This window comes from Myxocyprinus asiaticus, chromosome 29 (genome assembly GCF_019703515.2).
Source record: "Myxocyprinus asiaticus isolate MX2 ecotype Aquarium Trade chromosome 29, UBuf_Myxa_2, whole genome shotgun sequence".
Lineage (NCBI taxonomy): Eukaryota > Metazoa > Chordata > Actinopteri > Cypriniformes > Catostomidae > Myxocyprinus > Myxocyprinus asiaticus.
Window position 1 is genome coordinate 23,461,511 of NC_059372.1, and position 24,387 is coordinate 23,485,897.

General features: G+C 42.3%; 1 protein-coding gene across 4 annotated transcripts in view; it reads right to left on the bottom strand.

Annotated features, from left to right (window-relative positions):
- Positions 1–22,421, bottom strand: part of klhl17 (kelch-like family member 17) — a 49,363-nt gene extending 26,942 nt beyond the window's left edge. For 2 of the 4 annotated variants that reach the window (XR_007893710.1, XM_051661310.1), the window contains exons 1-3: positions 22,250–22,421; positions 7,867–8,128; positions 1,493–1,614 (exon numbers count right to left, since the gene is read on the bottom strand). Coding sequence is in view for 3 of the 4 variants with exons in the window: in XM_051661310.1 (XP_051517270.1) it covers positions 1,493–1,614; positions 7,867–8,080 (336 nt within the window). In the remaining variant the exon portion in view is untranslated. Of the gene's footprint in view, positions 1–1,492; positions 1,615–7,866; positions 8,129–21,343; positions 21,365–21,989; positions 22,158–22,249 lie in introns of those variants that run through there. The other 2 variants (XM_051661312.1, XM_051661311.1) reach the window with 2 other exon arrangements.
- Positions 22,422–24,387: the final 1,966 nt, after the last annotated feature.

The following is a 24,387-nucleotide window of genomic DNA, read 5'->3' on the forward strand; positions in this document are numbered from 1 at the left end:
GTGAACTCAGGGATTTCGACCGTGGCATGATTGTTAGTGCCAGACGGGCTGGTTTGAGTAGTTCTGTAACTGCTGATCTCCTGGGATTTTCATACACAACAGTCTCTAGAGTTTGCTCAGAATGGTGCCAAAAACAAAATCATCCAGTGAGCGGCAGTTCTGGGGATGGAAACGTCTTGTTGATGAGAGATGTCAAGGGAGAATGGCCAGACTGGTTTGAGCAAGGCTACGGTAATGCAGATAACCACTATGTACAATTGTAGTGTGCAGAATAGCATCTCAGAATGCACAACACGTCAAAGCTTGAGGCGGATGGGCTACACCAGCAGAAGACCATGACGGGTTCGACTTCTGTCAACCAAGAACATAAAGCAGAGGCTGCAGTGGGCCTACAATCTGTGTACCTCAGCAGACATCGAGATTCATCAGACCAGGCTATGTTTTCCCAGTCTTTAACTGTCCAGCTGTGGTGAGCCTGTGCCTACTGCAGCCTCAGCTTTCTGTTCTTTGCTGACGGAAGTAGAACCTGACGTGGTCTTCTGCTGTCGTAGCCCATCCGCCTCAAGGTTCGACGTGTTGTGCATTCTTAGATGCTATTCTGCTCACTACAATTGTACAGAGTGGTTATCTGAATTACTGTAGCCTTTCTGTCAGCTCAAACATGTCTGGCCATTCTCCGTTGACCTCTCATCAACAAGGTATTTCTGTTCACAGAACTGCTGCTCAGTGGATGCTTTTTTGTTTTTGGCACCATTCTAAGTAAACTCTAGAGACTGTTGTCAGTGAAAATCCCAGGAGATCAGCAGTTACAGAAATACTCAAACCAGCCCATCTGCCATAAAAAAAATCTCACCACAGTCGAAATCACTGAGATTCAATTTTAAATTTGAAAGATTACATTTGCCCATTCTGATGGTTGATGTGAACATTCACTGAAGCTCCTGACCTGTATCTGCACTGCTGCCACATGATTGGCTGATTAGATAATTGCATGAATATACAGGTGTTTCTAAAAAGTGCTCAGTGAGTGTATATTGGTTGACCAATACTGTTGTTGAGCAGTCATTTTGACTGAACAAAGATAAGAATAAGGTAAGTGGTCGGTGAGTGTATACTTATACTATATATAATATATACTACAAGAGAAAAATTAAGTAAAAATATAGGGAAGTACAGCTGAATTTAGGGAAAATCATTAAGGCTTACTTTGTTTAATCAGATCAAATGGAGTGAAATTCTTGTAAACTAGCTGCCAGTTTTTGGTTTTGATCACACATACACATCTGCCTTTTGTAACAGCACAGGTCTCAGAAGACTGCATAAATTTGCAAAGATGCAAATTCTTAGTTTGCACAAACCATTTGAAAATACCATTTTACTTAATGCCTCACTGAGCAAACATGATAACAACCTGATACAGATGCAGTGTCATTGTGAATATACAGGCCTGAAAATAAAGGATGCTCTTCAAAAGTCACTGAAGGTGACGTACCTGCACGTTTCCTTCACCTACTACAATCTCGGCAGTGTAAGCGTACTGCACCAGCTGCTCTAGGGCCTGAGGGTCAATATCATGCAGGGTCACGTGGGTCTGACGGCTCTCTGACATCTCATCTGCACATTCACAACACAAACACACACACAAACACACACACACACAGGAACCAGGACATTTCAAACAGCACTGTACTACAGATGCTTTATAGGAGCATCTGATATATTTAGGCAGGTGGTTGAGGGTTTGATTATATTGTAATCACTGGTGAGACCTACAATAACTTGATGAAGATAATCTAGATAGGTAAAGTTTGTCATGACAAACTATAATCTTGGACTTGATTTAACAGTTTAAAATACTTTCAAAAGCTTGAAGTCTGAGGGTTTTATAGGCTCAACAGTCAGACAAAATAATGTAAGACAGACAGACAGACAAACCTACTTATTTCAAAGCTTTAACTAGCTATTATTTCTCATCATAGGTGGCAGAAATTTAGAGAAATATGATAAAATAATTTTTGTTTTAATTCTCTTTCGGAAAAATGCAGCACACTCACTGTCAGTACAAACTAGTCCAGATGTGGTGTTTATGATAGCAAAGCAACTTAAGTTTTGACATTTATAATGAGTTTAAGGTTGAAGCACTGAAAGAAGATCTAGTGTATGGTAAGTTCAGAATAGTCATGGCTTTGATTAGCCCACACTGTCCTGACACATACCATCACACTCTAGTCTGAGGTGCAGCAGGATTGATGCACAATAGGAAAAACCAGACACCTGCTGAACTGAGACCAGGACAAGGAAGAGAATAAAGCATGGGAGAAACAACAGGACATGACAAAAGGCAGGAATTAAATGCTTTTAATTGAGGTAATGTACACATCGGAAATAACACTGAGGTACTGTCACAATTCCAGTGAGTTCATCAGTTTGTTTTGTTATTTCTCTCCCTCGTGTGTCTCAGGCGCTGCCGGCATATATGGTCAGTGTTTCCATGGGAACACTGATTGTTCCCACTAATTAGCGTGCTAGCAGCACCTGGTTCTCTGCTGATTCACAGCCTACTTAATCCCTTCGTTGTGTCAGTATCTTTGCTAAATTGTTGTTTGTTGTGAAATAACTTACCTCGCTCTCTCTGCCTAGTTGGTCCTGTCTCGTGTATCTGTTTGGTTGCCCGTCTCTGCCCGCGTGTCGGGAGTGCAGTTACCTTCCAGTTTGCTGTACGCTTATTCTCTGCGCTGACGACTTTTCAACAGAGAATTCCTCGTCTCTGCCTGCGTGTCGGGAGTGTGGCTACCTTCCAGTCTGCTGTGCGCTTGTTCTCTGCACCCACAACTTTTCAATGGAGGATTCCTCACGGATCTGCTCCTGACTAACATGACGCATACACTTGCCTACGAACACACTCTTCACGGAGGATTCCTCATGGATCTGCTCACACATCTGCAGCCAGTGCTGGGTTCTCCAATCTTCGCCAGCCCAGTTGAAGTTACAATTTATTGTTAATAAATCCTTTGAACTGTTCCTCTGCTCTTGGGTTTCTTTGTCTCACTTTCTGACAGAACAATCTAGCCAGTATGGGCCCAGTGGAGGAATCTACTCTTCGCTCTGCCCTGTCTCAGCAGGGAGCTTTACTGGGACGTCAGCAGGATCAAAGCTCTGGATATGATGGCGTTGCAGCTCAATGAGCTCACCTTTGTCGCTCAACAACTCTGCCAACCTCCCGATGCTGGTCTCACTCAGAAAGCGCCCTCACTGGCTCCGGTGATTCCCCACGTTTCTGGATGCTGAGAGGCTCATATCCATCCTCCAACTCGTTCTCAGGTGAGGTTTTATCCTGCAGCACTTTCCTTTCACAATGTTCCTTGTTTTTCACTTTACAACCCTCTGCTTTCCCGTCGGAGACAATGAAGGTGGTTTGCGTTATCACACTCCTCACTGGAAGGGCCGGTGAATGAGGGACCGCCATGTGGGACAACAGACATCCCTGTTGCGCTTCATTTCACGCCGTCTCCAAAGAGCTTCCGCACCCTGGCTGCTTCTTATGAGTGGAACGATCGTGCCAAGAGGCACCGGTTTCTGCCTGGGCTTCCGACAACATCCAGGACGAAATCTATCCCTTGGATCTGCCTCCACGCTTCGTCAATTTGGTGGACCTGGCCATCTGAGTGGATCAACGTGTGGCCCTATGCCGTCGCTGCTCTCCACCTACCCGGGCGGCTGGCCATCCTATCCAGTCCACAGCTTCGGCCAGGTCACCGGAATCATGACCCGACACAGAGCCCATGCAGGTCGGGAGAACTCGAATCTCTCATAAGGAGAAACAGCGATGCCTCGTTCAAGGGTTAATGCTTTCATTGTGCCCAGTCTGGTCATTTCTCAGTTTCCTGTCCAGTAAAAGACACCGCTTGTTGGTAGGCAGGGGGTTACTGGCGAGCGCAACACCCTTGGAAAAAGCCCCCGGATTATGCACACTTCTCCCGGCCCGGCTGCAGTATGGATCAACCAGTCACACAGTCTCCGCATTGGTGGATTCTGGAGCCAAAGGGAACTTTATGGACATCGACTTGGCTTCCGAATGGTGGGTTCCTATAGTCCAGTTGGATGTACCTATCACCGCCCACACCCTCAGTGGCAGTCCCTTGACTGTCATCACCCAGTCCACCAAGCCAGTCACCTTCATCTCTGGAAATCATACAGAGCAGTTGTCCTTTTACCTGATCCAATCTCCATCGGCACCAGTAGTGTTGGGGCATCCTTGGTTGGTATTGCACAACCCACACATAGACTGGTCAACCAACACTTTTATTGCTTGGAGTCCTTACTGTCTGTCACACTGTCTTAACACTGCTGTCTACCCTGTCCGGTCTTGTTTCATTGCAGGATGAATCAGTGGATTTATCCAGAGTACCGTTGACATACCATGACTTGAGGCCGGTGTTCAGCCGGTCCAGCGCCATAACCCTTCCTCCTCATCGCCCGTATGACTGTGCTACTGAATTGCTTCCTGGCACTTCCTTGGGGATGGCTGTATTCACTCTCGGCTCCCAAGAGGGAGACCATGAACAGGTATATCAATGATTCTCTGGCAGCCAGTCTCATCTGCCCTTCCTCATCACCGGTAGGGGTGGGGTTCTTCTTCGTGGAGAAGGATAGCTCACTTAGACCCTGTTTAAATTATCGGGGGCTGAATGATATCACAGTAAAGAATCGTTATCCTTTGCCGTTGATGTCCTCAGCTTTCAAACTCTTGCAGGCAGTGTCCGTCTTTACAAAGTTGGACCTACGCAATGCTTATCACCTTGTTCAGATCAGGAAGGGGGATGAGTGGAAGACCGATTTAACACCCATAGGGGGCACTTTGAATATTTGGTCATGCCTTTCGGATTGATCAACGCCCCCGCCGTCTTCCAGGGGCTTGTGAATGACATGCTCACAGACATGGTTGACCATTTTGTGTTTGTTTAACTATATAATATTCTGATCTTCTCCCAGAATATCCAGGATCATGTTCAGCACGTCAGGCAGGTGCTTCAGCGACTTCTAGAGAATTGGCTGTTTGTCAGTGCGGAGAAGTGTGCTTTTCATGCACAGTCAGTTCCGTTCCAGTTTCATTTCGTCCGAGGGAGTGCGCATGGATTCTGCCATGGTCAACTCCAGATTCCCGCAAGGCTTTGCAGAGGTTTCTGGGGTTCGCTAATTTCTATAGTAGGTTTATTCGGAATTACAGCCTGCTCGCTGCACCTCTGATGGATCTCACCTCCACCCACACTGATTTTTGCGCTCTTCCTCGGATGGAAAGATGCATCCGTGTGCCTTTTTTTGCACCACTTAACACCAGCAGAATGGAACTACAATGTCAGTAACAGAGAATTGCTGGCTGTCCGGCTGGCTTTGGGTGAGTGGCGTCATTGGTTAGAGGGTTCGGGGGTACCTTTCGTGGTCTGGACTGATCATAAGAACCTAGAGTACATTCGTAACGCCAAACATCTTAACTCTAGACAGGCTCGCTGGGCACTATTTTTTACCCGCTTTAATTTCATCCTCTCATATCGCCCAGGCTCTTAAAACATCAAGCCTGACTCATTGTCTCGATGTTTCGAGGTTGGGACCTCTACCATCCCACCGGATACCATTCTACCCGCCACTCGAGTGGTGGGCAAGATATTCTGGGAGGTGGAGGCTAAAGTCCATGCTGCACTATGAAACACAGCGTTTCCCGCTACATGCCCAGCGGGTCGGTTGTTTGTTCCCTGATCAGTTCGGACGCACATCCAACAATGGTGTCACTCATCCAATGTCGCTTGTCATCCAGAGGCGACTCGCACCCAGATGCTCATTAGACAGCGATTCTGGTGGCTGGTTCATAGCCTCTTGCCCTGTTTGTGCAACTAATAAGACCTCCTGTAACCCCCCCAGCCAGGCTCCTCCAACCGCTGTCTGTCCCTTCTAGACCCTAGTCGCACATTGCCATGGATTTTGTAACTGGTCTTTTGACAGTTGTGGACCAGTTTTTGAAGGCGGCTCACTTCATTCCCCTCCCTAAATTACCCAAAGCGAGGGAGACAGCAGTGGCAGTCATAAACTACATCTTCCGTATTCATGGCCTCCCGGTCAATGTGGTTCCTGATAGAGGCCCACAATTTGTGTCTCATTTTTGGGCAGAATTCTGCCAACAGCTGGGGGCTATGGCAGGCAGAGCGGGCAAATCAGGAACTTGAAAATACCCTGCGCTTTGTGGCCTCCCGTAATCCGTCTTCTTGGAGTAATCATTTAGTCTGGGTCGAGTATGCCCACAACTCCTTGCAGTCATCTACGGGGTTATCACCCTTCCAGAGTAGCCTTGGTTACAGGCTGTTTCCTATCTTCAAGGTCATTAGTCCGGTGGTGGTCCGTCTTAAGTTACCTCCTTACCTCAAATGCATTCACCCTGTTTTTCATGTCTCCAAAATTAAACCGGTTTTACATTCCAATTTACAACCCACCACACCAGTCCCACCTCCTCCACGTATAATTGAGGGCTCTCCGGTGTATAAATAAACACTGATTGTTCCCAGGGGAACACTTATCATGCCACTAATTAGCGTGCTAGCAGCACCTGGTTCTCTGCTGATTCACTGCCTACTTAATCCCTTCGTTGTGCCAGTATCTTTGCTAGATTGTTGTTTGGTGTGAAGTAACTTACCTCATTCTCTCTTCCTAGTTGGTCCTGTCGCGTGTATCTGTTTGGTTGCCCGTCTCTGCCCGTGTGTCAGTAGTGTGGTTATCTTCCAGTTTGCTGTACGCTTATTCTCTGCACTCTTGACTTTTCAACTGAGAATTCCTCATCTCTGCCCGCATGTCAGGAGTGTGGTTACCTTCCAGTTTGCTGTGCGCTTGTTCTCTGCACCCACAACTCTTCGACTGAGGATTCCTCACGGATCTGCTCACTGCGCGGCCATGGCGTGCACGCATCAACGATCACCTATCTCCTGCTTACTGCAGCCGGTGCTGGGTTCTCCTCTCTTTGCCAGCCCAGTTGAAGTTACAATTTATTGTTAATAAATTCTTTGAACTGTTCCTCTGCTCTTGGGTATCTTTGTCTCGCTTTCTGACAGGTATACAATATACTTTAAGGTTTATGAATCAACGAACAACTAAAAGATGGCAGAAAAAAATATTTGATTATTTGAATAAAAATAAAGGGATAATAATGTAAAGTCATTATCACAAAATAAACCCATGCTATGTGATCAGGATCATCTTGTATCTTGCTAAAGGGTCTTATTTTGCAATAATGAACTGCTGACTATAAATTATCCCACTTATTACATAGCTAATTATCAAATAAATAAATAAATGGACTTGGAATATTGTTTTGAGTTGAAATTATGTTATTGTATGAGGAGAAAGAGAAAACAGAAAGCCACGAGACATTCAAGCGCAATGTTTAAGATTGGTTGCCTGGGACAACGGTCAAATATACAATTAGCGGTCATCAAATAAAATGTTTGACTACAATATTGCAATTGACCAGTCAGAATAAAGTATTCCAGAGGACTGTGTAACAATTATTTTTTTTAGTTATACCCTTAAATACGAAGTGCTGGAAAAATGAGATAATATTTTCACTTTATGGTAATATGTGATCATTGCAGGCATGAGTACAGCCGAAAAATAAAATACAGAAAATTCATAGATAGGACAGAAAGATGGAGATGCAAGAATGATAGCAAATCTGAGAGATCAGAGAAATGTATTTTCCAAAAATATGATTAGTCAACACATTAGAAGGCCATACAGTACATCTTAAAAAACAAGAGCAAATAAAATCTGGCTGGAACACAGCGCTCTCATTCCTTACACTGAGCAATGTAGACTATGACCTACTTGTAAACATGGCGTGGAAGTATGGACTGCAGGAGGCCAGCACCACCTTGTGTGCCTTGATCTCCTTGTTGGCCACATGGAGCACGATGTCGCAGAGCAGGCCGCGCTGTCGCATGCGGTTCATGGACACGAAGGAGTCGTGGTAGTGGCGCTTGGAGTTGTGCGAGATGCTGTGGCCATCTCGATTCAGCAGCTGCATACCCCCCTCCATCATGCCAGTGCTCTCCAAGGCCTGCTGGTGCCAGGGCCTCACTCTCGGAAACTGCAGACAGAAAGCCACACATTCGCCCAGGGTGAGAAGTGCTGAAACAGAGATGTGGTTGATTCTTTCCCTGATAGCACATGCACATCACCCAGACATCTATTTGACGTGTGTGTTTACATCTGGATGACATGTGTTTTTTTTTTTTTTTTTTACGTTTTTTGCCTATCTGAAATACATCTATAAGACGTATGTCAAAAAGTATGGCTCTTGGATGTCAATAAGACATTCAGCAGATGTATTTGAGACGTTTATGATTTAGAATGTTTATAAATCTAGACCCGTATTCACAAAAAATTATACGGCTAAAAGTAGCTCCTAACGTGGAAATTTAGGAGCGACTTAAAAATTAGGGCTGTGTCACTCCTAATTTTAGGACATTCTCATCTTCATTTAACATTTTCATCTAAGAGTAATTCATGAAGCATCTTAATGCTAAAAGTAGCTCCTAAGCCCACAACAGCTTTATAAGTCCTCCTGAATCACAATGTAATCGATGTATTTTAATTACATAATATTATAAATATTATAATGTTGACATTGACTTTTAAAAAGGTAGTGCCTGAATCGTGAAGGTGTTTTCATTATTGAAAACTTACATGCAGTTTCCTCGCCTACAAACCCAAACAACCCAATTACACTAGAAATTAAGGTTTTGACAACTCTGCTTTCCCTGGCCACAGGCAAAATGAAACTGTGTAGCATGGATGAATTGGGAATTTCTGTCATCCATCAGCAGAATCATCTATCAAACTATATTTGCCCTCTTCAGAACACATACCACTCGACAATTCATAGTGTATGTTTTCCTGTGCATGCGTGCTCGCTGCATCAATCTATTTAACTCTAAACAGTAGCCTATATCATTGTCTGTAGTGGTTTCCTCTCTACCAATCAGGTGCTTTAAAAGAGTGTGCTAATAAAACATGACATCATCCATAGCAACGAAAAGTTGCTCTTAGCTGTTTTGTGAATGGGTTTTTAAGCGAAAATTCCAAGCTAGGAACTCTTTGGAGAACTCCTAGTGGTAAGATAAAAATCTTTGTGAATACGGGTCCTGGTCTTTGTAAGACGTTTAGCGGATGTTAATTACATTGTAGGGATGCACCGATATGAACATTTTTGGCCAATACCAATTTTAACAAAAAACCTATAGGACGATAACGATATGGATATTTTGCCACTTAGCTTATTTTGTCATCAGATCACTGTTTTACTAAGGAATGCTTAAAAAAATTATAAAAAGGTACAAAAGCTTTTTTACTGTTCTAAAAATAAATCATTTCCAATATATCTCATTTGCAATATACAGGTGCTGGTCATTTAATTAGAATATCATCAAAAAGTTGATTTATTTCACTAATTCCATTCAAAAAGTGAAACTTGTATATTATATTCATTCATTACACACAGACTGATATATTTCAAATGTTTATTTCTTTTAATTTTGATGATTATAACTGACAACTAAGGAAAATCCCAAATTCAGTATCTCAGAAAATTCAATATTGAAGACACCTGGTGCCACACTCTAATCAGCTAATTAACTCAAATCACCTGCAAAGGCCTTTAAATGGTCTCTCAGTCTAGTTCTGTACGCTACACAATCATGGGGAAGACTGCTGACTTGACAGTTGTCCAAAAGACGACCATTGACACGTTGCACAAGGAGGGCAAGACACAAAAGGTCATTGCAAAAGAGGCTGGCTGTTCACAGAGCTCTGTGTCCAAGCACATTAATAGAGAGGCGAAGGGAAGGAAAAGATGTGGTAGAAAAAAGTGTACAAGCAATAGGGATAACCGCACCCTGGAGAGGATTGTGAAACAAAACCCATTCAAAAATGTGGGGGAGATTCACAAAGAGTGGACTGCAGCTGGAGTCAGTGCTTCAAGAACCACTACGCACAGACGTATGCAAGACATGGGTTTCAGCTGTCGCATTCCTTGTGTCAAGCCACTCTTGAACAACAGACAGCGTCAGAAGCGTCTCGCCTGGGCTAAAGACAAAAAGGACTGGACTGCTGATGAGTGGTCCAAAGTTATGTTCTCTGATGAAAGTAAATTTTGCATTTCCTTTGGAAATCAGGGTCCCAGAGTCTGGAGGAAGAGAGGAGAGGCACACAATCCACATTGCTTGAGGTCCAGTGTAAAGTTTCCACGGTCAGTGATGGTTTGGGGTGCCATGTCATCTGCTGGTGTTGGTCCACTGTGTTTTCTGAGGTCCAAGGTCAACGCAGCCGTATACCAGGAAGTTTTAGAGCACTTCATGCTTCCTGCTGCTGACTAACTTTATGGAGATGCAGATTTTATTTTCCAACAGGACTTGGCACCTGCACACAGTGCCAAAGCAACCAGTATCTGGTTTAAGGACCATGGTATCCCTGTTCTTAATTGGCCAGCAAACTCGCCTGACCTTAACCCCATAGAAAATCTATGGGGTATTGTGAAGAGGAAGATGCGATATGCCAGACCCAACAATGCAGAAGAGCTGAAGGCCACTATCAGAGCAACCTGGGCTCTCATAACACCTGAGCAGTGCCACAGACTGATCGACTCCATGCCACGCCGCATTGCTGCAGTAATTCAGGCAAAAGGAGCCCCAACTAAGTATTGAGTGCTGTACATGCTCATACTTTTCATGTTCATACTTTTCAGTTGGCCAAGACTTCTAAAAATCCTTTCTTTGTATTGGTCTTAAGTAATATTCTAATTTTCTGAGATACTGAATTTGGGATTTTCCTTAGTTGTCAGTTATAATCATCAAAATTAAAAGAAATAAACATCTGAAATATATCAGTCTGTGTGTAATGAATGAATATAATATATAAGTTTCACTTTTTGAATAAATCAACTTTTTGATGATATTCTAATTATATGACCAGCACCTGTATATAATTTCCAATGTCTCAGAAGTCAGCGTCTGCTGGTTTCAAAGTGTATTGGATGATTTCCCTCATCATGTAGCCGATAAGTGCCACATTCACAACTGTCACATCAGTTTATGGTGTTTTTTTCTGCATTAACGTGAGAACTACAAAAAACTAAATCACGCACCACATGTTTTTAGGAGTGCCAAAACTTCTACGTATTGATTTTATTATTTCTGGATCGTGCATTTAAATTTAAAAGAGTTTTTACAAAGTGCATTACTAATTAATTATAAATCAACCAACAGTTTTCATATCAGTTTTTTCATGCTTATAACCGATATCCCAATGGTTTTAATTTGGTAAATAGTTGCCCGTTAAATATCGGCAGCTGATACATCAGTGCATCCCTATTAAATTGTGATGCTTTCCAGATGAAAAGATCTAAAACAGACCTCTTGAAGATCTATATATGCTATCTGGGTTAATACCCCATGAAATTAAAAGTTTTATAGCTTTTAGACTGTGTCTGTAATCCTGGAGGCAATCTATATGCTATATGCAAGTTGACAAAAGTATCTTTTAGCAGATATATGCATTTAAAATGTACACTCTTTTCTTCTTGCAAAATGGACTAAAACTATTAATGACTTATCTCACATTAATGACTTATCTCACACTCAATGGTGTATAGATGAAATTATGTGAAGTCACACAACAAGCAACCGCTCTTCCAGGTTCTTCAGAGCAGCAGCATTTAACGGTGGATATGAGTAGCATTGCAGTTTTAATCATCTTTAAAACATTATATAATGTAATGTTTGTTAATGTTAATAATAGTTATTATAAATAGATATTGATGGTTTAGAGTAAAGAAATATATCTAGGATATGTTGGATCATTGGATATATTGGTGATATAAAGTCATCTTTAGATCATATTTAACCTCCTATCTGTCACAGCGATTCCACTTTGGGAATTCAAAAAAAGGTGATCAGTAAAATATCATAAATTATGGAAAATCATGAGTTTTTCCTGATCCAACTATCCTGATGGAAATGTAAGAAGCCCAAATCTCCAATAATCTGACAGAAACGGGGTGTTTCAACCCCATAAACAGCACTACTGTTTTTAAGCATTTTCCTATATTTAAGCAAAGTTCCCATTAAAAACTGTTCCTTTCTGCTGTGTCAAAAGAATACGGAAGTGCTGAAGTCGAGCATTTGTTTGTAAACATTGACTTAAATCTTTGTCCAATAAAAAGCTCTTTAGAATGAGAATGCCCTCCCCTTATACTGCCTGCTTCTGACAAGAAGCAAATCATAGTTCATGGCTGTGACGTAAACTAAAGACTATTGGCTATTAAAAATAAATAAATCCTGTTTTAAAAGGAAATACATCAACACAAGAAAGTAAACTGAACTCGTCAACCGATTTCATGGGGTCTTTAAAAACTCACATCCTAGCTACTATTATTTTATTAATCAGCCTGACTGTGAGACAGATTACCATCTGTGCATTACCGTTACCAGTCTTTGAGTCATTTGCCAGGCTGTAAATCAATCGCTTTCTTATGTTTTACCACTTCCATTCAGCCTGCAAAGTCATAATGGTGGCTTTCAACTACGCTGACTGGCATTTCGATAAAAGAGTACAGAATCTTAATGGGGGAAGCCAGCCTGACCGAAGCTCTCAAGCATCAAATATCATGAAAAAAAATCACTTTACAAATTAAGAAATTTCCATTCGTTTTTAGCAGTTCAGCTTGTGGCAGCACAGTAGTTTAGTTACAGCAAAGATTTTTCTGCTCAATAGTCAGTGGCCTTTCCTGATCAGCCCGAGGCCTCAAAAGCTTTTTAAATTTGATCCTGCGTGTACATAAAGACTAAGGCGCAAATAAATAGCAACCCATTGCATAAATAAATGGGCTGGTTGGTTATAAGAATGAAACTCTGTTCCAGTTGAACAAACAAATGATATGACAAGGCCTGGGTCGTCAGCCAACCAGCTACACCCATTCAATCCTCCATCAACAGCATCACTATAGAAACCACGGTGCCCACGGAAACATGTGCTGGTATCTGTCATACACTTCGGTCTGAGTGGGAAGATTGGATGGAGCTATGAGAGACGTTTAAAGGAGTGTGATAAATAGCAGTCTGTCTTACAGTTTACATACATGCAATTACACAACAAAATGGCACCTCTTCTCCAGGATAATCGTGGCCCAAAATAAGTGTTGCTGTGGATACGCAATTCAGTTTAAAATCAACAGAATCAAATAACAATCAAATAAAATGTTCAGCAATGGGATGTTCTGGTAAATAAAGCGATTACTAGACGCTGTTTTCCAACAATGCCGCTTCGGTTCCCCAAGTAGTACTCATGTTACTTCAAATAACAGACAACAGGTGAAAGAGCATGAGAAGTGCATGAAGTGATGGGCTCAGTATTACCACCAGCAGCCATGTGGCTGCCCACAAAATGGCTGTTGGGTTTCAGATGTATAAATCCTGTAGACATACAAAGCAAATACTGTGGTCTGAAACCCTAGGACACTAATGAATTGTTTAAAACGTGCAAAAGAGGTGTAACTGTTGACATTAGTCATTTGTAGTTTGGTGAGTGCAGAAGATTTGGTTTCTACTGTTTGTTCCTTCAAAACAGTAACAAGCTTAGACACTTCAACTTTACTGATGAGAAAAAGTTGTATTATGAAATACGTTAGTTGATTCATTTCAGATAATGATGCTTTACTCAAGAGATACTGATTTATTTATTTTTTTCCAGATCTATTCAGTTATTCAAAAATACATTAAAAATGCAATTTACACAAAACAATTACTTGAATACACCTCTGCTACGATTATTTTTTAATTTCTGAGTTCAGATGGTGTAACTGTAAGGAGACAGTAAAAAATTAAAATCTCATTAAAAAACAGAAATGGTTTGGAATAGTTAAATAGTTTGAAATAATAGAAAATAGATTGGAATAATATTATTATTATTATTCTTAAAAACTAGTCCTTGGGTCATTTTTGACCCACGTATATATATTCCAGGGTTAAACAAAATGTAAAGGATTAAAGGGGGGGGGGGGGGGGGGGGGGGGATTTTTCACCTTTTTCTCCCAATTTGGAATGCCCAATTCCCAATGCGCTCTAAGTCCTCGTGGTCGCATAGTGATTCGCCTCAGTCCGGGTGGCGGAGGACGAATCCTAGTTGCGTCCGCGTCTGAGACGGTCAACCCGCGCATCTTATCACGTGGCTTGTTGAGCGCGTTGCCACGGAGACATAGCGCGTGCAGAGGCTTCACGCCATCCACCGCGGCAACCACGCTCAATTCACCATGCGCCCCACCGAGAACAAACCACATTATAGCGACCACGAGGAGGTTACCCCATGTGACTCTACCCTCCCTAGCAACCGGGCCAATTTGGTTGCTTAGGAGACCTGGCTGGAGTCACTCAGCACGCCCTGGGATTCAAACTAGTGAACTAGCGAACTCCAGGGGTGGTAGCCAGCGTATTTTACCACTGAGCTACCCAGGCCCCAGGATTTCTCATTTTTATCATATTTAAGGCATCTTTACACAGCCGAGTTAATCATTCTTGGTGCCTGTTCAAAATTCTGTGTAATGATGCAATGGTGCATAAAAGCCAGACAAAATTTTGCCTGCTCTGACCCACCTCAGCCCTTAGTATCAAAGGCTGATGCTGCTTTGGTTCTGTGTAAATGAAATGCAGCATCAGAACAGCCTTAAACTTTTGTTGTCGTGATAGAGCATATACTGTATTTCATAATTTAGTTTCATGGTTTTTAAATGTGCCTAATTTTGTTTTAAAGGTCTCATACAATAGATTTACATGCATCCAAGGTCAAAAAACACTTTAATTTGCTCATAATTTAAATTGCAGCATTACCTTTTTTCCCAGTGTCAAAAACGATTTGTTCAATGATCCGTTCTAAAAGATTCATTCTAAACTCCTCCTTTCAGAGAGCCTACTCTGCTCTGATTGGTCAGATGTCCCAGTCTGTTGTGATTGGTCTACCGCATAGTGTAGTGTTTGAGGCTGGGTCAAAGCTGTTCGCGAGCAGCCAATGAAGACCAGAGGCGGGTTTTTTGTTACCAAATTACATAGGTTAGTACAGGAAGTACATCTGGAATTACTAACGACTCGTTTCAGGTGTTCAGAATCGGTTCTTTCTTTTGGGAGTCAATAACTCCATTTGTCATGCACTTTGATTTTTGAAACTTTGCAGATTTTTTACATTCGCAAACAGCTATATAACACACTATGTGAAAGGTAATATTTGAAAAACCATAATAGGTGCTGTTTAACAATATAACTTTATAGTTTCATTCATTTCATATTTCTATGTTTAGAATTTTATATTTAAAACATTAATCTCATAACATTATTTATGCATTTGTAATTGCTGTGTAAATGCATTTATGCGTGCTCTGAGCAATATTTAAAGGAATATTCCAGGTTCAATACAAGTTCAATCGACACCATTTGTGGCATAATGTTGAATACCACAAAAATGTATTTTGACTTGCCCATTGAGGCTTTTACAATAGAAGTGAATGGAGCCAATCCGTAAACATTAAAATACTGACTATTTCAGAAGTATAGTCACAAGACATAAACAATTTGTGTGTTAAAATGATTTTAGTGTGATAAAAATAATCGCTAAATAACCTTTTCTGTGTAAAGTTATAGCCAATTTTACAACTTCGTTTCCATGACGATGTTATGTCAACAAACCCAAAACGGGGGGCCTGGGTAGCTCAGTGGTAAAGACGCTGGCTACCACCCCTGGAGTTTGCTAATTCAAATCCCAGGGCGTGCTGAGTGACTTCAGCCAGGTCTCCTAAGCAACCAAACTGGCCCGGTTGCTAGGGAGGGTAGAGTCACATGGGGTAACCTCCTCGTGGTCGCTATAATGTGGTTCGTTCTCGGTGGGGTGCATGGTGAGTTGAGCGCGGATGCCGCGGTGGGTGGTGTGAAGCCTCCACACGCGCTGTGTCTCCATGGCAACGCGCTCAACAAGCCACGTGATAAGATGCATGGGTTGATGTTCTCAGACGCAGAGGCAACTGGGATTCATCCTCCACCACCCAGATTGAGGCAAATCACTACACGACCACGAGGACTTAAAAAACAAAAAAACAAAACAAAATGACCGTAAAAAAATGACGATTTAAACAAGTTTACAGCTGAAGTATTGAGTTTTAACAGATGAATTAATTTAAGAGCTTTTATAAAATTATAACTTTCACATTTCTGCTTTTAAACCCTTCAAAAATTGGCCCCATTCACTTCCATTGTAAGTGCCTCACTGTAACCTCCATTTTTGCTTTTTTAAAGAAAAGGAGGGACGAGAAGAAATTATTGTTTTTTGGTAATCAACATTGTCACAAATGCTGTCGATTGTTGAGCTTGTGTAACGAGTAGTTGCTGAGATGAGATGGGAGACGCTGGATCTAACTGCAGGCTTTTAATGAAGATGATGAAATTGAAACAATTAAACGTGAACTCAAATCGCAACAAACAAGAACTGACAAAGAGGGAACAAATCTAGAGGGTATTTATACAAGCAGGAATAAATGAGGGAATGGAGAACAGGTGAGGATGATGGGGAACAGATGGCTGTGGGGAGGGCAGTGAACTGTGGGAAATGTAGTTCAGGAGGTGAAGATAGTGGTGGAGCGGGCTGAACCGTAGGAGGTGGAGTTTCAGGGGGTGAGGGCGGAGCCATGGAAGATTTGAGGCCGGAGCTGAGAGAGGCTCGACGAAGGCAGACGGAGCCGGGAGAGGCTCGAGGGGCGGAGCCATGGAAGTCAGAGCCAGGAGAGGCCCAAGGGGTGGAGCCGTGGAAGACTCTGAGGGCGGAGCCGTTAGCGACTGGGAACTGACCTCCATGGTCGAGAGCACTGGCAGCCACTGGGGAACGACCTCCGTGGTCATGAGCACTGGCAGCCACGTGAACGCTGGCTCTGGGATGGACGAGGCTGGCAACGCTGGCTCTGGGATGGCCGTGGCAGGCGCAGGTGCTGGCTCGTTGGCCGTGGCAGGCGTGGGCTTGGAGCAAGGAGCCGTGGATGCAGGTTTTGGCCCAGGGTTCCCGCCATAATCCACTGTGTAAGGGGAACCGCAAAGTTCCAGAGCCTTCTCCACATATTCACAGAGTGTCCAGCGAGGATCAGCCGGAGGCACCAGTTCCTTCAGTGCACTATTCAGACTGGTCCAGAAGAAAACCACCAGAGAGTGGTCAGGATAGTGCACTAAATTCACTAGTTCTAAAAAAATCATGGAAATGATCCTCCATTGGACAGTCCCCTTGTCTGAGGAGGAGAATTTGGACAGCCGCTAGATCCATATTTGGTCAGTACTTCTGTAACGAGTAGTTGCTGAGATGAGATGGGAGACGCTGGATCTAATTGCAGTCTTTTAATGAAGATGAAAGTGAAGTGAAACAAACAAACGTGAACTCAAATAGCAACAAACAAGAACTGACAAAGAGGGAACAAATCTAGAGGGTAGTAATACAAATAGGAATAAATGAGGGAATGGAGAACAGGTGAGGATGATGGGGAACAGATGGCTGTGATGAGGGCAGTGCACTGTGGGAAATGTAGTTCATGGAAAACAGAATCAGAATCAGATTTATTGCCAAGTATGCTTACACATACAATTTAACTGTTCATGAGATGGATAGCCTGAGGGAAAAAACTGTTACTGTGTGACGGTTATGGTGCTCAGAGCTCTGAAGCGTCGGCCAGAAGGCAACAGTTCAAAAAGGTAGTGGGCAGGGTGAGTGGGGTCCAGAGTGATTTTTCCAGCCTTTTTCCTCACTCTGGAAGTGTATAGTTCTTGAAGGGGGGGTAGGGGGCAACCAATAATCCTCTCAGCAGTCCGAACTGTCCTTTGTAGTCTTCTGATGTCTGATTTCGTAGCTGAACCAAACCAGACAGTTATTGAAGTGCAGAGGCCAGACTCAATGACTGCTGAGTAAAACTGTATCAGCAGCACCTGTGGCAGGTTGAATTTCCTCAGCTGGCGAATTTTTTATCATGATGGAGCTGCGGATGGCTGCCTCGGTGTGGAGCTCCTCAGTTCTTTTGTTGTTTTTGTTTGTTTGGTAATCTTTTTCCAGTCAGTTTTAACAGAGACGAACTGCTGAACATTCGACAGCATGTATCAGACAATCTTTTCCCGGTTTTCGAATATTCAGACGTTTTGCTAGACATTTTAGTTGGAGGTGCAGCTCTGCTGTTCAAGAGACGCAGGCGAGGGAGACGAGCCGGTGTGCTGGTCAAACTCCGTCGGCATGGATTTAAACAGTGCTGCCGAGTATTCACTTAGCGAATCTTCGCTCTCTTCCTAACAAGACGGACGAACTACATCTCCTCACCCGCACAAACAAGGACTTTTCAAACCTGGCTGAGTGAAGCCATTCCGCAGATTTAACGGGGAAAACGAGAGACGGTGGAACATGCTTTTATATCAATGAAAGTTGGTGTACAGATCTAACAACGTTAAAGAGGATGTGCTGTCCTAATTTGGAAGTGCTCTTTATTAACTGTAAGCCTTTCTACTTGCCGCGGGAGTTTTCCTCGTTTATTCTGGTGAGTGTGTATATCGCACCAAACGCGTGTTTGAACACAGCGCTGCAACAGCTGGCTGATCAAATCACAGACACAGAACAACAATACCTGGACTCAGTTATTATTATTCTTGGGAATTTTAACAAAGCAAACTTCACACATGAACTGCCCAAATAAAAACAGCACATTACATGCCCAACCAGAGACAGAAATATACTGGATCACTGCTACACAACAATAAAGGATGCATACTGTTCTGTTCCTAGAGCAGCTTTGGGACTCTCTGATCACTGTCTGGTTCATCTTCTTCCAACCTACAGACAGAAATTAAAATCTGCTAAGCCTGTATTAAGGACTGTAAAGAGATGGACCAACGAAGCAGAGCTGGAACTACAAGCCTGCTTTGACTGCACTGATTGGAGTGTTTTTGAGGCTGCAGCCACAGACCTTGACAAGCTCACAGATACTGTTACATCATATATCAGTTTCTGTGAGGATATGTGCATTCCTACTAGGACTTATTTAAAGTTCAACAATGACAAACAAGTGGTTTACAGCAGAGCTCAGGCAGCTTCATCAGGCCAAAGAGGATGCTTACAGGGGTGGGGATAAAGTCTTGTACAATCAGGCCAGGAACACACTGAACAGGGAAATCAGAGTGGCTAAAAGATGATACTCTGAGAAGCTGAAAAACAAGTTTTCAGCTAACGACCCTGCATCAGTGTGGAGTGGCATGAAACAACTCACAAATTACAGGACTCCTACCCCCAACCCTGTAGGGAACCAACAACTGGCTAATGACCTGAATGTGTTCTACTGCAGATTTGAAAGGCCCAATCTCACACCCCACACCCACTCTGACCTTCACTTCACACAAACACCAACACCTCCTGCAACCCCCCTCCTCCTACTCAACCTGCACTTAAGATCTGTGAAGATGATGTGAGCCGTGCCTTTCGGAAACAAAAGACGAGGAAGGCTTCAGGCCCAGATGGCTCACCAGCATGTCTTCGATCCTGTGCTAACCAGCTGGCCCCCATCTTCACACAGATCTTCAATAGATCACTGGAGCAGTGTGAAGTCCCATGCTGCTTCAAATGCTCAATCATTATTCCTGTCCCAAAGAAACCAAAAATCACAGGACTTAATGACTACAGACCTGTCGCCCTGGCGTCTGTGGTCATGAAATCATTTGAGAGACCGGTGTTGGCCCACCTGAAGAACATCACTGGACCCTGTCTAGATCCCCTTCAATTTGCTTATCGAGCAAACAGGTCTGTGGACGATGCAGTCAACATAGGACTGCATCAAATCCTGCAACATCTGGACAGACCAGGGACATATGCAAGGATCCTTTTTGTGGACTTCCGTTCAGCTTTCAACACCATCATCCCAGCTATACTCCAGAATAAATTACACCAACTCTCTGTTCCCATGTCTATCTGTCAGTGGATTACCAGCTTTCTGACGGACAGGCAGCAACTTGTGAGACAGGGGAAACTCACTTCCAGCACCTGTACAATCAGCACTGGTGCCCCCCAGGGATGTGTGCTCTCCCCACTACTCTTCTCCCTCTACACCAATGACTGCATCACCAAGGATCCCTCTGTCAAGCTCCTGAAGTTTGCAGACGACACCACTGTCATCGGCCTCATCCGAGATGATGATGAGTCTGCATACAGAAGGGAGGTTGAACAGCTGGCTGTCTGGTGCAGTCAAAACAACCTTGAGCTGAACATGCTCAAAATGGTGGAGATCATTGTGGACTTTAGGAGAAACACCCCAACACTGACCCCCCTCACCATTCTAAACAGCACTGTGGCAGCAGTGGAGTCATTGAGGTTCCTGGGCACTACCATCTCACAGGACCTGAAGTGGGAGACCCACATTGACTCCATTGTGAAAAAGGCCCAGCAGAGGTTGTTTTTCAGCTTCTCATAGCATCTTCTTTTAGCCACTCTGATTTCCCTCTTCAGTGTGTTCCTGGCCTGATTGTACAAGACTTCAAGCAGAGGGCAGAAGACAAAAATTATATCAAAATAAGAGTCCGTGGAAACATAACGGAGAAATACTGTGACAGCTTGACTTGTATTGAACCTGGAATATTCCTTTAAGTAGTCTGTATAAATACACCTAAATTCCACTTCAGATGCAGCTTCTGTGCCACCTTTGCAGTGAAAAGATGGCTTTAGACAAACGTATTAGTCAATGACCCGACTGTATTTACTGTATGAGTCAAGAAACCACAACACTTCTCACAAAAAATAACTATTGTAAGCATAGTTTCCCCCAAAATATCATAATTACTACAGTTATTGTTACTATAATAAAACTGTGGTAACATGATAGTTACCAATGCAATAAAATAAATGCATTGAACAAAATAATAGAAGCTTCTTACACTATGTGAAGGATATCCTATATTAATTTATTTTAAAAGAAGTCAAAATAACTTTAGTAATTATAGTAAGCTATTTTGACAGAAATTATGGTACATTTTGTACAGTGTGTACTGGATCAATTGATCATATGGTGCCCATATTTTCCTCAAAAACTGGACATAATCCAGTGTTAAGTGTACAGCTAATGACGATCCCTACAGACAACACCAGCAGCATTAAATCTGACTCAGCACACAGTGTGCCATCCAGAGCATCTCGTACTCTTCCCCACATACCCACCCTTTCTATTTTGCATACAAGTCACCCACGACAGTCCCATAACCACCACTACCTGCACTTATGGATGCTTTCCCTTTTAGTCGCGTTACTCTGCTCTATTTCTTTAAAGGGTGTCTTTGATTTGTTCCTGGAGTCCAGCTGAACATCGCAGTCCATACAAAGAAATGCATAAAGCCTCAGTTTGTGGGTTTTGTATGTTGTTGACGTAATTGAAAGCCGCATGAGCGATGGAAGCTGACGTCACTTCTTAAGGTCGCTCCGGGTGTTTATTCTCGTAATTATTTTTCTCTTAAGCGATGCGTTGTTGAAATTGTTTATATCACCACTGAACTGAACATGGCATCATCGAGCATTTCGGTATGACTGACATTATACTGTTTAAAAGCGACATCACAATTCTCAAATCACATCACCTTAACAACCTCTCCTTGTACATATCCAGGAAATTTGTCTGCTGTTCAAGCACACAATAACAACGGTAAAAAATAAAATAAAAATGCATTAAAAAGTCACCGGTTGCCTCATCTAAAACCACAATTGAAACCCCTTAGTGTTTCATTTCGTCCCATATTTCCAATATAACTGTCTTTGTACTGGGCTGGTTTTATGATGCAGACATAAAGAAACCAGCTGCACTAACAGCTCTCACATGAAGAACATTCAGCCATCACAACACATTAAACTACAACGTCAAATACCTGGGAAATGCTCGATGATCTTCTTACACACGCTTGAAGACTCGTGAATTGATAAATTGATGTCTGTCTGAACAAAGACCAGAACAGTGCGATAAACACTGCAGCTTTGAGGCAGCTGTGAACATCTGTTAGCAAATCGTATATATTTATGAGGCCAAACGATAAACAGGTAAATAAATGAATGTCGCTTTCAATATTAGCTGATTGAATTGGTACCGATTTTGCTATTTGGTCCGGATGAGATCAGAAAACGAACTCACCGGCCTCCGTCTGTGTCTGATTGACAAGACTCGTTTCTTTCTGTGTAGAGCTCTCTCCAGTTTTATCAACGTCTGGTTATTAATTTGAATCCATACTGTGATTAATTCAGTCGTGTGTGGTAGGTTGACATGCTACATCACATGTCGCATCAAAACCGACGTCTGTCTACGAGCAGTGATCGGCGTTTGTAAAAAAAAAAAAAAAAAGAAAAAAAGAGAAAAGTATATTCTGTTTAACATATCACGCCCAACTCAAATATTTTGTCTTTTGTACAACCTCAGAGTAAAGGTGCACACAATTTATTTTATTTTATTTTTTTTTCAAGTTTTACACCTAAAGAAATGAATTGTGATTTTGTATAAAGTCATGAGTTACCTCCTCCCATCCCCCTGGAATCTACGCCCCTGAGGACACCAGTCATATTAGTAACCTTATAAAAGCTATTTTATTCTACATGGAGAGGGTCCCCCTCATGGGGGATGCCATGTTTAGAATCACATGACCACAGTCAAATACTACTCGATTGGACTTACACTGACACCTAGGGGCATGAATGCAGCATCATTCATCAAGTATTATTTGGCTGGTCATGTGATCATAACATGGCAGACCCCAAGAGGGAGCAATAGAGCTGTTTAAATTGTACTCCACAAATCCTCTTAGGTCTAGTTCACCAGGGGATATTTCAAGTTATACTACAGGGGTGAAATTCACGTTTGAGGTATGAAACAGTGTAATTTATGTTGTAGAACAAAATGTCCACGAATCGTCAATTAATGTTTTCCACATATCTTATTTTACTCATAAATTCAAAAACCCCCTTATAAAAACCCAAATGAAAACCCATGGCGAATTAGACTTTTGGGTTCGACTACAAATTGACGTCACGGCTGAACAGCTCTATTAAACAGCTTTTATGGCCCTGTCCCAAATGGCACCCTAAGCCCTTGCGGTCCTCTGAGTCCAGACTTTGTTGACTGATGGCAGACCGATAGGGTGCTAGTTAGCAAGTCCATGAGGGTGCATGAGTTATAAAAGTGTGTATTTGGGACATAATTCAAGACTTCAGTAAGATAACGGCATTGTCATACATTACATTTTTCATATACATGCAGTTTTACAAATTATCATTTGAAAAGTCATGACATTGATTGAGAGGGTAAAAGAACACACTTTAACTCTTGGACAGGGATGGAAAGAGTACTGAAAAATCATACTCCAGTAAAAGTACTGTTACTTCCCAAAAAATGTAGTGTGAGTAGAGTAAAAGTACCTGTCCTAAAAAATTACTCAAGTAAGAGTACAAGAGTAGCTCATTTATAATTACTCATGAGTAGTGAGTATTGAATTCTGAGTTGCGAAAGCTATGCCCCCCTTATAATTAACACTGTATGCTGCAATTTCAAAATGTTGCAAACATACTGTAATTTACATTCCCTTTTATGGCTGTTTGTCAGAAAGAATGAAAAATATTGGTATCCTCTGGCAAATTTATTTTAAAACTGACAACTTTTAAAATACATCACTTATCTGCATGTATCTGATTACAAAAAAATAACAGGGAGACATGAATCACACTTTTAGAATTGAGCTGTTGGATTAGCAAAGCCCCCTTTCCCCAAAACCCCACACTGCAAAGATACCAAATGAGCTTTATGTGACTGTCATGAGCATAAACGGTTGTCATAAACAACAGCAGCAAAATAGCGCCCTCAACTGACAACTGTTATGAACAACATGGCATAAAAATGCATTATGCCTCAATAATTCACTGCAACTAGAATACTATGAGAATGTGCAAAATGATTGACAGGCAGAAAGAGTGGCCGGCAGACACATTTTTGTTTGCTATTTATACAGTCTAGAGCTGTCATAGAGACCTGTGAGATATCTCAGGACACTTATTTCATTAATATCTTTCAGGGAGAAGTGACATTTTGTGCATAAAAAAATTGCATAATTTTTTTTGCATAAAAACATTTTTTCCATGAAAAATTCGCTTACAGCACCTTTAAAATGTAAACAGGAATGCCCACAACGGTTTTGCACATTGAATAAGAATCAGAACCAGTTTTCGTTTTTGTTTCTGCGGATAACACAACGTTAAACAAAAGATCAACTCAGTTGAGCCCCTCAC